General features: G+C 48.3%; 5 protein-coding genes across 5 annotated transcripts; 1 reads left to right on the forward strand and 4 right to left on the reverse strand.

Annotated features, from left to right (window-relative positions):
* Window positions 1-630: 630 nt before the first annotated feature.
* On the reverse strand, window positions 631-3,807 carry CPAR01_06737 (uncharacterized protein; the record flags this gene model as incomplete). The annotated part of the gene is made up of 6 exons (XM_060491008.1): window positions 631-919; window positions 977-999; window positions 1,051-1,657; window positions 2,807-3,333; window positions 3,629-3,651; window positions 3,705-3,807. The coding sequence occupies 6 exons, from the start codon at window positions 3,805-3,807 to the stop codon at window positions 631-633; spliced, it is 1,572 nt and encodes a 523-aa protein (XP_060349882.1).
* Window positions 3,808-7,055: 3,248 nt separating this feature from the next.
* CPAR01_06738 (AflYd/sugR/sugar regulator) lies at window positions 7,056-7,741 on the reverse strand (the record flags this gene model as incomplete). The annotated part of the gene is made up of 2 exons (XM_060491009.1): window positions 7,056-7,368; window positions 7,437-7,741. The coding sequence occupies 2 exons, from the start codon at window positions 7,739-7,741 to the stop codon at window positions 7,056-7,058; spliced, it is 618 nt and encodes a 205-aa protein (XP_060349883.1).
* Window positions 7,742-7,955: 214 nt separating this feature from the next.
* On the reverse strand, window positions 7,956-8,741 carry CPAR01_06739 (AflYd/sugR/sugar regulator; the record flags this gene model as incomplete). Its single annotated transcript, XM_060491010.1, has 1 exon — window positions 7,956-8,741. The coding sequence occupies one exon, from the start codon at window positions 8,739-8,741 to the stop codon at window positions 7,956-7,958; it is 786 nt and encodes a 261-aa protein (XP_060349884.1).
* Window positions 8,742-9,869: 1,128 nt separating this feature from the next.
* CPAR01_06740 (uncharacterized protein) lies at window positions 9,870-11,419 on the forward strand (the record flags this gene model as incomplete). Its single annotated transcript, XM_060491011.1, has 2 exons — window positions 9,870-10,415; window positions 10,499-11,419. The coding sequence occupies 2 exons, from the start codon at window positions 9,870-9,872 to the stop codon at window positions 11,417-11,419; spliced, it is 1,467 nt and encodes a 488-aa protein (XP_060349885.1).
* Window positions 11,420-11,481: 62 nt separating this feature from the next.
* On the reverse strand, window positions 11,482-12,714 carry CPAR01_06741 (uncharacterized protein; the record flags this gene model as incomplete). Its single annotated transcript, XM_060491012.1, has 3 exons — window positions 11,482-12,043; window positions 12,102-12,308; window positions 12,368-12,714. 3 exons carry the CDS (start codon window positions 12,712-12,714, stop codon window positions 11,482-11,484), a joined length of 1,116 nt encoding a protein of 371 aa, XP_060349886.1.
* Between the last annotated feature and the right edge of the window lie 1,163 nt (window positions 12,715-13,877).

Below are 13,877 nucleotides of genomic sequence, written 5' to 3' on the forward strand. Positions count from 1 at the left end.
TGCCAAACTTGCCCCAAGATTATTCCAGTCTTCAACAAACTTCATATGTCCTACGTCTTCATTTGTGACCATGCCGTCCAGCTCTGCGGATGACGTGGAGATGACTGCGATTCCATGAAAGATGCCATCTGTCGATTGAGGGCTGAACATTCCATCGTCGAAGGGTAGCACACGATATCTCCTCATGACGTCACGAAGAGGCTCAATGAGGACCTCTGCCTGTTGTAGCTGTGTTTTGGCTTCATCCAAAATCTTCCACCCTGCGGCCAGCTCGGGACAGTTGTTTAAATGTACCGATGCCGGGGCATCTAGGCAAAAGTCGAAGAGGAGGACGACGAATGCCAAGTAAATATGGTGAAGAATAATGGACAGTCTTAATCGTGATGAAGCAAACTCAACTTCTCTTTGCTGCAGCTGTTCCTCTAAGCGGATAATAAACCGGGCAGACTCGACGCAAGCTATTCGAGATGCCGCGTACTAGGCGCCGCGGGCGAGAAACGGGAGGTGGATCCTGCATCTTTGACTATGAACGAAAACTTGTAGCACGCACCGCTGAATTCTCATTCTCGCTTGATCATCCTTTATGCCTCCCGAGACATGGTTAAGTCGTAAGAACGCGGGAGTGTTATCCTAAAAGCGAATAAGCTGGGTGTCGAGCTCTTGTACCTGCTGATAACCGATGGCCTCTGGACTTAACCCTGCACACTGCGTTTGTTCAAGCGATGCCCGGAAAACCTCGGCAAGGCGGATGCGCTGGAATGCAAAAGACATACAAGTTGGCTGGTCCATCGGTCTTGTAATGATCTCCTTGCCTTCCATAAGATCATCGTCATCAATGTTCTTAGGCTTGTTGACGGCCATCTGCGAAGGGTTGATTAAACAAACGTTTCCGAGCGTGCCGGACAGTCCTGCAACTATCCTGTAGAATTCAAGTTGTTAGCGAGAATATTGACGCAAAGATGACAAGTTGACTGACCAATCAGTATAACAGAGATACCACTAAACTCTGCGTCCAATTTCTGCCTCAAGAAGTGAGTGCTTTGGCGTGACCAGGCTTAGAAGCCGCTTCGGCAGGTCGATACATTGTAGCCCAAGCTCACGCGCCATAGCAACAGCTCTTGAAAAGATGTTTCTGAATTTTATCGTGACGCCTTCGAGATTAACGATGGAATAGCAAAGAAGGACCATTGCCTGTGTAGCCTCGAGAGACACATGTGAGTCTCTTTGAAGATGGTTTAAAACATCAAGCCCAGCTGTCTGCCACGACAGAGCTTGCGAATAAGCGTTAGACACGATGCTGAAGACATTTCTCGACACACCGTGAGTGCCCCACTGGCTGGTAGAATTCGCAAAGATAGCCAGCAGCAGCGCGATCGTTTCAATTGAGGTACACCGGCCTAAGTCAATGGCGCTGTAAACCTCATCCGCTCGACGTTCTACGCTATTTGCATGAGTGACTTGGTGAATAAAGGAGATGTCGTCGAGGTACTTGTCAATGAGCTGCCTAGCTTCTTCTCGAAGAGGCAACAATACGCACTTGACCGTCTCATGGGAATTGAAGCTTTCGTTCTGTAACATGAACGAACTTGGTTTCCTGATAAGTCGAATCTGGGCTGTGCCGAACAGAATAGGACTTGACACGTTGCAGTCCTTGGGGCTATGTTAGTCAGAGAACACCAAAGAGTCCTCAAGTCAGACTTTCCTTAGCCTTGGAGCCCATAGATTGCCTTTCTAGAATCAAAGCATCCGATAACATGTATAAAATATCCGGCGAGGACGCTAGACCAGCGCGGGCGTCAGTCGTCACAAGGCACCGTAATTGTGATGCTCCCGAGTTGCTGATTTTGGCGGCGAGAAGAGCTTCTAGTGATTCTAGACGTCGAATCAAATCTATACCAGTCTCTGGCGGCACGCTTGGTTATGTCTGCCCGATTGCACCGCGTTGCGCATCTCCTTTCTGAACTGCGGGAGCTAGGCACTTCACCCCGCGAGCAGTGCAATTGAAGCACGGGAATTGGCGGTTGCATCGCAATTTTCGCGCTCGGCAGAGCTCGCACGACACAGTCTTTGAGCGACGCCGGGCTTGTTGACGTTTGCCTTGGTACATGTTGATTAGATTCAACTGGTGTTCGCGATGCTTTGCAATAAGAGGAAGAAGGCAGTGATCTCGGGTTTGAGTACATACGTCAAAGTCGGCGGACTTTGGGCGGATTTGGCGACTAGTTCGGCTCATCTCCGCGGAGATGAGTGGAGACATATATACCAAGCCCAGTCTAGATTGTCAATTCGAACTCATGGTGCAGATTTAGCGTGTTTGCGTTACCCCGAACTGACCCGTATCATTTTTTCAGTTACGACAAATTGCCCCATCGCCTTGTTTCTTGATGATATTCTCAATAGCTCAAGTCGAGAGTCTACTTACTGCCGGGATCAGAAGTGAAATTGTTTCATGTAGTTGCGAACTTACATCAATGTTAATAAGGATACGTTGTCATACAATTGTTTGTAAAATCTGCTTGACCTACGAAATGATTCTCAAGGCGCATTTGGCCCTCGAGGTGCTTGCCTTGCAGATGAGGATGATCCAACGTCCAAAGAACGCACGTTATTGATCCTCACTCCTTTCCCACTTCCACAATGAGTTTCTTACCAAACACTTTTCCATCTCGAAGCCTCGTGAGGGCTTCTCCTAGACCCTGCAAACCACCCTGCGCGATTTCAATGGGGTGCGCGGTGAGCCATCCATTTGCCATGCCATATGTGAATAAGTGACTCATGAGAGATCCAAAGCAACGCTGCTTCTTACTGCCAGTATGAGCCAGTATGAACCAGCATGACGTTGATGTAATCCCCATCTACAAGGCCACAAACTCTGGCACCACCTTGGACAGTGGCAACACGAGGTCGATTACCGCTCAATCCCCACTGAGTGCCCAGTGCTTCGATGAGTATTCCTGTATATTCGGGAGCACCGTCTTCGCTGGTGGCAGCATCAAGTCCATACCAGGCAGGTCCGCTTCCAGCCTTGAAAATGGCCGACTGGATGTCTGCGACCACCCTCTTGGTTGACTGGCGATAGTCAATTATGGCATCACATTGACCGAAGTCAAGAAGCCCGCGAATGTCTTCAGCTGAATTGCCTGCAGTCACAATGATCGGTCGGATATTGGAAGCTTTGGCAAGTTTTATGGCAAAAGTCCCGATAGCAGTCCCCACGCCATGGATAACGATAGGATTGCTTAGACTTCCTGGAGAAAGCCATCGTGATGGAAGTTGAAGAACATCATACAAGCCAAAGCTTGCCACCAGGCAAGCCATTGGGATAGTCGCCGTCTAGTTGCTGAGGTTAGCAATTTGTAATATAGTTGTAACTTGGTCATCGATCGGAGGTATGACACGACGAAAACGTTGAGCTCACCTCGGGAAAGCTAATTTTATCCGGGATAATCAAGGTAGTTGCGGCCGGGAAATCGCATGTTCAGCAAAAGAGCCACCAGGTGTTCCAATTTGATGCAGTGCTGCCACACGGTCCCCTAGTTTGAATTCAAACACATCTTCCGCAACTTGTTCGACAACGCTGGCAAAGTCGTCTCCCGAATTCAAAGGATGTTGGATAGATGTAAGGTACTTTCAAGTCTTTAGAATTTGTGCCTGCATCTGTTAAGTAAGATACGGAGGCGTATGACACGTCATGGATAACTAACCAGACACAACCACTCGGACAAGGACTTCTCCGGCTTTGGGCACGGGAGTTGGTACATCGCGAATTTCGACCTGGATGTCGGGAGTAATGACAGCTTCTCTCATATTTGCGTGTAAATAGGAGCCGAGCAAGTGGGATAGAGATCAACAAACCCAAGGAAAATGACCGATATGCAAAGTGGTGGGGGTTGTTGAATGGAGCCAAAAGTACCTGAGTAGCAATGCGAGAGCTCCGGGTTCCATTCACTGGGTTAAGATTGACGAGAATTCCTTACTAAAAGAGTCACATGGGCTTGATTTACATACTGGTCTTCTTGAGAAAGAATGCCGTAGTCCATTGCTACCCCTCTACAGTGGGTCGCTTCCAAGCTTCTCCGAGATCCGCGGAGTGTGAGAGTTTAGGACTCCGAATCAGCCAACTCATTCGTTCGTCTAGAGCTAAGTATTGGATATCTACAAACATGACAGTCACCCGGATTACCAATCAGTCAGCCCAAAAGATTGCCCGCTCATCTGAATGAGTATCATATGGACCAACCCATATTACAGACGGAGCTCGAGACTGCTGCCGAGGACGTGGTTTTGGCACGATGGCGAGGGAACAAGTTTTCGCCAACAATGGTCCACCCCTCTACACTGGCTAACACATGGCAGAAAATAGACTACGTTAGGCAGAAGATGGCGAAGCCTCGGCTGTTCTAGTTTTGGCTGCGCCGAAAAAGCCCTGGAGGCTGACGATTGACGAGTAGCCCAATACATCATAATTACGTTTCGATATGACGGTGATGAAGAAAGAATTGTCGATACCGGAGAACGTAGGAAGATAAACAAGGAAATTACTCGTGCATAGGGGGCATTCGGTCGAAGTTTATATGACGCCTGGGAGATTTTCAATGATAGTTTTGCGTAACACTATCTTCTAGAAACTTTTTCTAGAAACATTAAAAACTTAAAGACGTATGGCTGTAGGAACTGATCTACCTTGCATGCTCGAGGGTCACTTGGATATCCCGCTCAAAATAAAGGTCTAAGCTACCCTTGGCCAGAATCTTTTCAAGCGCGTTTCGGGCCATCTATAGACGCCATTTGGTGATTAGATATCAAGACGACTCTGGCACTAGGGGAGTAAAGAATACTAGCGACAAAGTGGCTAGTCGCTGTGAGATCACTGCTGCCTTTTACAACCAGCAATAGTCGATATGACTTGTACCTTGCAGAACGCACAAGTTCATTAAAGAATTAAAAATGATCCAGAACTGAGAAAGCAAAAGCGTGAGCCCGCGGTTTTCGGCTGTTGCGGCTTCAGATACGACGGTCTCTGTTCTGGCTCCTATTAACCCTCTCCCGGCGCCATTGAGCAACCTGGCAAGCACTTTTGAACTGTAAGACGAGAGCTCGTATACGAGCCTAGCGAAGGTCAAACTAAGGAGTGTTACCGTCGTGTGCCTTTATTGATTTCTCAAGCCATTCCAGAGGGGGATGGGGGCGGGTTCGATCTTAGTCAATTGAGAAAGAAGCAGAAACGATGTCACGAGTTATGGCACGCAGCAATGGGCATACGGAGTGTGGTAAAAGTGGCTTAACCTATTACAGTAGAAATAGACAAAAGGAAAAGGTCTATATACACGATGTCTGAGATAGACACGTGATTCAGCACGTGACGGGCACTTCGTGAGATGCGGTTACTATCCCTGTTACGTGACAAACGACAACTGAGAAGTTTGTTGAGCTGCCCGGAGCTCAGTGCACTGAAACTGGCTGCAGCTTTACCAATGACAGCCCATATAAGCTGCCAATTCGCAGTCATGTCCAGGCACCAATATCCTCGTCAAAAATCCCGAGGATTCCAAAGTAGCTTAAATTGGTCTCACAAGATCAGTTGGGGGCAGAAGATAGTTCGGCCTAGACCTCCACGTCGACAAGCTGCAGGCCAACGTGGCTGCCCTTCCTGTCGTCTAGGAAAGACACGGTATTCAGCTGGCGAAGTAGATCCGCAGGTTGGTTAGAAAAAGAAATGTCTCCCTACTTGACTGTTATTGGCAAGACAAAAAAAAAGGGACTCAACAACGGGTATTCGTGCTCCATCCCCGGACATTTATTGCAGTCCTTGTACCCTTGCGCTAGCTCAATTTTCTACATACCTGGTGCCCTGGATTTCTCATGTGGCAGATGGCATCTGGTCACAAAATTGATGAACATAAAGAGGGCAATTACTCAATTTCACACCTAGGTAGCATAAAATACACGGACAGGAAATAATCGCTTGACTAGGGTAGAAATAAATCCGAGCGGAATACGCTTCACGCTCGATGTTGTTGGTGTCGGAAGTGCCTAGACCTGTGGGTGTCATTCATATTACCGCAACTCAATGGTTCCCGCAAGCTGAATGTAGTATATAATCCCGAGTCATGTGTTCCTCGTCTGGTCAATGCTCAGCTGAAGTCGTGAATTTCAACGTCAAAGATCAGTTAATTAAGGCCAAGACCAATCGCCGCTATCAGTGACGATGCCAACCCATCAGGCAGACTTCCAGTTACCTTGCCTCGGGACATTAACGAATGCGCAGCATACTTCTCATTCCATGATGAACAACAAGAGAAACAAATTACTCTCAACGCATCTTTGTCGGCTATCAATTTTGGAAACTCATCGAAGTCAAGCCGCAGTACCTAATCGGCTCCAGCCCGTCATACAATAGCTTCCCTGTCCTTACGAGCACAATAAAGCCTGTGTGCTTACCGAGAATATTTCTGGTTTAAAACGTGCTTGTAAAGAACGAGGATGGTCTTTATGATTCTGAAATGGAAACAGTTTTACTATTGAGCATGTAAACTTTAACGAGGCGTCTAATTATGCTCGACAAGCAGGTTTGCAGTTTCCCAACACATTTGATCAGAAGACTGACGAGAAGCAATTTATGGAGTTTGATTTTGATGCCTATTCCTTGGGTATTTTCGACACAGTCAAGAGTGCGAGCGTAAACGACGCTGGGTCAGAGTTTGTCATCTGGGTTGGAAAAGATGCGCTACCAGCAAAAGGTACGTGGCGTCGTAAAGCTATACAGAAAATCAGCTGACTGCACACTCTCTGCGCAAAAATCATATTATTATGGTTGAAGCAGGATAGAATTTGGCCAGCACCTATTAGATCATACTTTATACATTGCGCCCGAACATGCGAAAGTTGGCATATGAAGACAGACGGGCGCGGCGGGAATCAGTTGCTCCTGAGGTGGCTCAGACGGCTGCTATTGCGTCCAGGGCTGGGAAGTATCGCTAATCTGACAGGATCAAATGCTTTGAGTTCTACTGTAGAGAGGTTGGGTTTACTATGTAATTACCCTCATCGAACAACTATTTATAATCCTTGATGTGTTCTCCGTCATTTCCTGCATCGATCTTATGATATTGGTAACTAATTTCTGGGACGTCAGGAACAGGCAGCGCAACCTCGGCCATCATCCTCAAAAGCCTCTTGAACAGGGGAGATTCCGGCCCTCCAATGAGATGCAGTGTGTTTTGGAGCGCGTAAAGCACATCCCTCGGACCCACCATCATGCTTCCGCCCTTGACTCGAGTGGAATCAAGCAGGTATCTGTTACAGGCCAACAGGTCGACCAGTGCGTCCGTAATACGGAATACCTTGAGCTCCTGTAAAAGCCCCCGCCTACCGCGTTAGATCCTAGTTAAGGACAATATCGCTCGTATTTCTATCATTTACATACCATGCCGAACCCGTGGGTCGTAATTGAGTCTCTGGAGACAGACGCGAAAAGTCGCATAGCCTTCTGGGCCACCAATGCAGGTTCCAATATTGAGAATGCAGCGTCACTTTCTCCGCGGCTGGACATTTGGATATGGCGAAGCGCGTATTGCCACCAAAGGATTTGGATCCAATTGCCCGTCATCAAGACGTTAACACGTTGTGTTTCCGGGAGCCTAGGCGCCACAGCTGCAATGTTGTCCATGGCTGACAGGGCATATTGAAGGTGGTCTACACTTTTAGCATCCATGTAGGCCCCTCTTCTATCCCCTGCCATGATGATATTGTTATCAAGTAGTGTGAAGAGCTGTGCCAAGAGTTGAAAAGATTGGTCAAGATCTCCAACCCCCGGAATGTGGAATTCCGAAGACGGCCAAGCCTGAATCGGCGAAAGTGACGTCGGAAAGCAATTCTGTACGCAAAAAGTCCTTGGTATAATGTCAGACTTTGCCATCGTTGGAAATACCAATGACCACAAGCAAACGGTTGACTCACTTCTCAGACACGAAGACCAGCCAGTAGATGCGGAGGACCAACTCTTTCTGCTCATCGGCCAGGCTGGCCAATGTTTCGGTGAGGTGCAAATCTTGGAGGTGTAGCTGTGCAATTGTCTCATGCAAGTATAGAATCGCGGTTCTTATTCTCCCAGTAATAGCGAAGTAGATATGCAGAAAAAATGCTGTCAACAAAGACTCGGTCGAGAAATCTTCCCGGTAAATGAACTGATCTCGCAGGCGCTGAGCGTGACGGGCAAAGCTTTCGGCAACGGAGCTGAGGTCTGTAGTTGCAGTGTCTTGCTTTGCTAAGCGTATCTGAGAAAGTCGCAATTGGGCGATGACCGTCGCACAGACAGCGCCAGCTAGTGCCCAGGCACTTCGATCACCCAGGGGATTATGGACGAGTCTGGACTTCAGATCTTCAATATTAAGAATGGGCCAGACGCAGGTAAGAGATTCTCGGAACTTGTCTAAATACTCGATGTATAGACGCAATGGCATCTGGCCGCTCTCGTGATCAACAACGGGGCTTACAAGTTCTTGTGAGATAGAACCAAGACTTTGAGATTGACGGATTTCGTTTTGATAGTGTGCCACCTTCTGGGATGTACATTGGCGAGGCCCTTTGGGACCTCGCTTTCGTGGAACTCTCAGAAAGGTACACTCTACAGAGTGTTTCTGGCACTCGAGACAAGGCGGATTACCTTGCATGCGACATCGTACCCGCCTTAAAGAGCAGCCATCGCATGGGTTTGCGGTGCGAGTCCTCCGCTTCTCCATAGCTGTTTGAAGATTTAACGAATGACAGAATTAACCAGCGTAGATGGAAGTCGAGGTAAGGTGAAGGAATGAGAGGACAAAGCTTGGCCAGCAGCAATTGAGCCGAGTAAATTAGACGATGCTCTTATGAGGGGGGGATTTCAGGTGATTTTGCTGCCCACCACTGCCGGCGGCAACGTAAAATAGGTAGCATGCCAGCTAGGTCAAAACTTTGCTAGAGATTTCCGCGAAGATTGCCCCGAAGGCGACAGTTAGACTTCGACACCACCATCATTCTCCCTATCAATTGCGTTTCTTGGCATTGCGCATGGATAGGAATTTGCGAGGGCGAAACTGGCAAGATGGTAGCCGTCTCAGGATTGCCGGCTTGCCGGCTTGCCGATAATTAATAAGTACATGAACCAACTTCAACTGCAAGGCAACCAACCGCCAGCATGAACAAAACTTACCCCTTGTCCGGTTTGCTATAACTTCAACATCACTTGTGAAGTACGGAGTACACTATTCATATCTTAGACTTAGCTCCCAGCAATAGCTGAATTGATGGGTGAAAATCCAATTTCGTGAAGAGCAACGTCAGGATAAACAGAGCAGGCTTAATAGAGACCCCGTGTCACTCCGTGGTGGTTTAGTCTCTGAAATTCCCGAATATTGGGAAAACGATCAAAGCCAAAGTTGGAGTATAAAGCAGTTGCCGCCAATATCTGCCCCGCGTAAGATGGTTGAGGTTTACTTCACCTTGACAGCCTGTCCAGACTATGCCAGCCGTTTCGAGAGCGCGATGGTTTTTATGGGGCTTACAATTGGGAATCCGCGGGCTTGGTGGATTACACCTACACAGGCTATCTGGGTGTCTTGACCGCTTTTGTCATAGCGCGAGGCTCGTGAACAGGCTGGGCCGTAAGACGTGATTCAATCTGCGCGTTAGCGCGCGTATGTCACATCACTCAGGTCCATGGCCCGGGTGCGAGGGAATCTTACCTAAATTGGCATGCGACACAGTGCTCTTCTTTTCACCACATGACGAAATGGTCGGAGTGGGAGGAAGAAGCAAAGCCTGCGACCATTGTCGGCGTCGGCGTGTCAAGTGTGGTAAGGTCGCCCCCTCTCCTGTAGATACTCACCGGCATGCCCTCTAATCCAAGTGATACAGATCTTGCCGCGCCCGAGTGCGCAAGATGCGTCAAGGCGCAATTGAAATGCGGGGGCTGTCGCGGCCTCAGCTTCATCCAATACAACGGACCCAGGGCCGCGACCCCCGGCACCGATGTCAGTGACATCTCTCAGGCAGCACCGATCATAGGATCAAAGACAACTGCGCACTCAGTTGTAGTGCCCCGGAAAAACGAGATCATTCCAACCCAGATTGGAAAACAATACTTGACGCTAGGTTCTATGGATGATGTTTACGCCTCTTACGCGATGAATCATCTACTGCACGAGAGCGAGGAGGTCGTGGTCAATCCCGACATAAATCGAACATTGACCAACAAGTGCTTTGTCGCGCTTTCCACGACGATTTTTGGCATCGATAAGAAAGAGCCGCATGTCTTGCAACATGGTCTTTATAGATACGGTACTGCTCTCAAGGCCCTCAACAGGGCGTTAAGTGACCCCCGGGAAAGTCGATCTTTCGACGTTCTAGAGGCCATCACAGTGATGGCCGTTTTCGAAGTGAGTGGCACTACAAGGCTATACGACAGAATATGGCTCAAATCAATGGTTGTGGGTGTTGCAGCTAACCTCAAATGGTCAAGATGATTGCTGGAAACCGCGAAGACGGATGGATAGAACACGCGCGAGGCCTGGAAAGGCTTCTTGACTTCCGAGGACCGACATCGATGCAGCCATTGCCATGTTTGGCACTGTTCGAGAAGGCGCGGCCGTCAATGATTTTCGCTGCTCTTGTCACCCGCAAAACTACCATTCTTTCGAGTACTCTGTGGAAAGGTCTCCCGTGGTTGCAATACCCCGAACGGAAGAATCCACTCCAACTGCTTCTTGATATTGTTGCAGATTGCCCCGAACTATTTGTTTTGCGAGAGGATATCTTCGGTAAAGGTGAAGGGCTTCCTCGCAATTCAGCGCTGATATCTCTGCTTGAAATGGCACAAAAGGTTCTAAACGATCTCGAGACATGGGAGAATTGCTGGTCATCCACTGAGTTGGATCAGTATGATCTAGTCCCAGCGCCGGCCGCTACTACACCAATGCGCTCCGGATACGGCAGGTCCAGTGAACCAGTTTGGGACACCGTTTTTGAATTTCACAGTCTGTATCATGCCAGTACCTTGACTCTGTTTCACGGGACCTTGATCTTACTATTACTTCTGATTCATGGTTTGCAGCTTGCGCTACGAGATCCAGAAGGTCATAGTCCCGAACCTGGGCCTGTACCAATCAGGATACATGAATCTGGCATTCTTATATGCCGCAGTGTGGACTACCATCTTGATAAACTGCGAAACATTGCGAGTTCATCCATTCTATTTCCAATAAGAATGGCGTACGAGGCCGTAGGCAAGTCGGACGAAGTCCTTGGGCTGTGGCTAATGTTCCAACTCAGGCACATTTCGTCCAGCTCTAGCGGTAGATGGGCCATGGCTCGACACGTACTCCGCTTGAACCCTGTCTCGAACATCACGTCAGATAGACTCATACGTGACTACTCAAATTGATAACTTCGATGACATCCATTATATAGGTATTGAGGGAACTCCTTGCCGCTGCCACAATGCTTCTAGTCTGTCCAAGACTCTATCAATAGAAACTCCATCTTCTCTGACTTCTTCCGGTCTTTTGCCTGACTCTTGGTCATTTTGTCTGCGCGCCTTGAATTGGCTTCTTTCTCATGTTCGTCCAATCTCTGACATTTCTTCTCAGCTTTCCTCATTTTCTTTTCTTCCTTCCTCTTGATTTTTTTGGACTCAAGTGGCTCTTTCTTGTCCAATTTCTCGGCGGCTTTCCTTTCATCCTTTCCCATCTTTCGTTGGTTCCTCTCGTACCGCTTCTCCAATTTTGGCACCTTTTTGTCAGTAAGGCTGCCATCTAAACATTGAACATATTCGAATTTATCGAGCGGCTGATCCTGGTTGCTGTTCCTGATTTTGCTTCTTTTCCTTTCTCTCTGCTTTTCTTTCTTCTTAACAGCCCGCTCAATCTGTTTTTCGGTCATTCTGTCAACGATATTTCTTTCTTTGCTAGGTGGCGGGACTTCAAAGCTAAGAGGGGCGACATATGGAGCAAGAGTCCGCATTCGGCGGTCTTGCAAACTCATCTCATATGTCTCTGGTGTGGTAGGCCTATGGATGGAGACGGTCAGCAGGATGGCACTTTTGCGCTGGATAAAGTGACTCTTACCAGAGCTCTGGGAGTCTCTCACCGCATCCCACTCTGGCGGCCAGAGTTTTGGATTTACATATCGACGCCTTGAGGCCTCGAGGCTCGAAGTAGTCACGGTTGACCTTATCTAGAAACAGCTTGGTCCGAATAATCCGACTAGCAGCTGTCCCTAGTCCTGCAGTCACATTTGCTATGCCTCCTGCCAATTGTGCCCAATGATAGGGTCTGGGAAAAAAAGTCAGCTTCATTTAGAGCGTCGTGTGAGGAACGTGAAAATCGCTTACACGAGCCCTGCAATGCTACCCGCTGTGTTTAACATCGCCAAAGGAGCAGGCGGGCCTTGAGCCACGGTCAAATTGTCAAGGAATGCCACAAAGTCTTCTTCGTAAATCCCATGAGCCTGCAGAACTGGACTATATGATCTCGTGAAAGGCAATGGGACTTTGAGAGGTCCAGCAAAGTCTACTCTAGGGATAACTACTGGTTTCTTTAAGTCATCAGTATCAGGCAGGACCCAGCAGTCTGACAGGGAGAGGAAATTTGCTGACTTCGAGCAGGCACTGCGAGCGCCTCGGATCTCTGGGCTCTTGAGGTATCCAGCTTGTTTTGGGCTCAATCTCATATTCCTCATCTCGAAGAGAGGAATGCAAAGATACCATATCCATAGAAAGTGCTGCCGAGGATGGCGAGCCAGAAGATACGGAGTTAGAGGATGACGAGTTTGCGGGCAGTCTCCGGACATTATCTGATTCAACGACGGAATAAGAAGGGGGTGCAGTACCATGAACGGCGTTCATTGTGGGGAAATCACTTGAGCCTAGCTGTGTATTGCCCATTTTTGACGTTGATGTATGCAAGTGTGACTGACGTTCGTGTCTTGTCGGATTAAATGATGTGTCTGCTTAGAGAACATGATGTGAGGACTTCCAGTGTTGGGCCCGAGGTATTTATAACATCACGACAGGAGAGGCTGATGATGGAAGTTTCGGAAGGCCACAGGTAACAGACGGAAGATTGTAGTAAACGATACCTAATTCGGTTCATTCCTCGAGATGACGACTGTTTCTGTCTAGATCTTCAGCTACTCTAGATTCCATATTCGTATACTAAACGGTCGGGAAGGCGCCATCGACAGTGTGATGCAGAGGACCACCATTCTTCGATATCCTTCGCCATGATTTACAAGATGACCCGGGCTGCCGATCAATCACTAGATATGGCGCAATCCTCGAGGCACTAAGAATCCCCGCTAATCCCCACCCCTTCCCGACGATCAGTCATCGACCATACTCTATTAGGACCATTCCTCGAGATTGCCAGTTGCTAAAAGCGTGCGAACTGCAGAGTTGACCAAACACCTTCAAGGGCGGGACACTACTCACTTTTGCTCTAACACCTTTCTACAGGCGGGCACTAATTACTTTTGCTATCATCACTTGTAGCTTATTTATTCCGTCAAGCATTAGGTAACGTCAAGGTGTTACACCTTGAGTATCCTTTGTCGCTGACCTCGATTGGGGCTTTTCAACTGACCGTAGGAGAAGGAAACGAGGCAGCTTTGAAACAGGACACGCGGAAATGATACGTATTTAGCGCTGTGCCTCACACGAGGCACATGGCTCCATGTTCAACGGTTTTTAGCACTCGATTCGACATTCGCATGATCACGCAGTAGCACATTTCTCAAGTTCTACCTCCGCTCGGATCAATGGAATCGTCCTAGACCTCATGGGAAAACACAAGCGGCAAGAAATGCTCATGCTTTCGATTGGATTTCAGGTAGCAACACGCACC

This window comes from Colletotrichum paranaense (assembly GCF_030867605.1).
Source record: "Colletotrichum paranaense strain IMI 384185 chromosome Unknown Scaffold_5.1, whole genome shotgun sequence".
Lineage (NCBI taxonomy): Eukaryota > Fungi > Ascomycota > Sordariomycetes > Glomerellales > Glomerellaceae > Colletotrichum > Colletotrichum paranaense.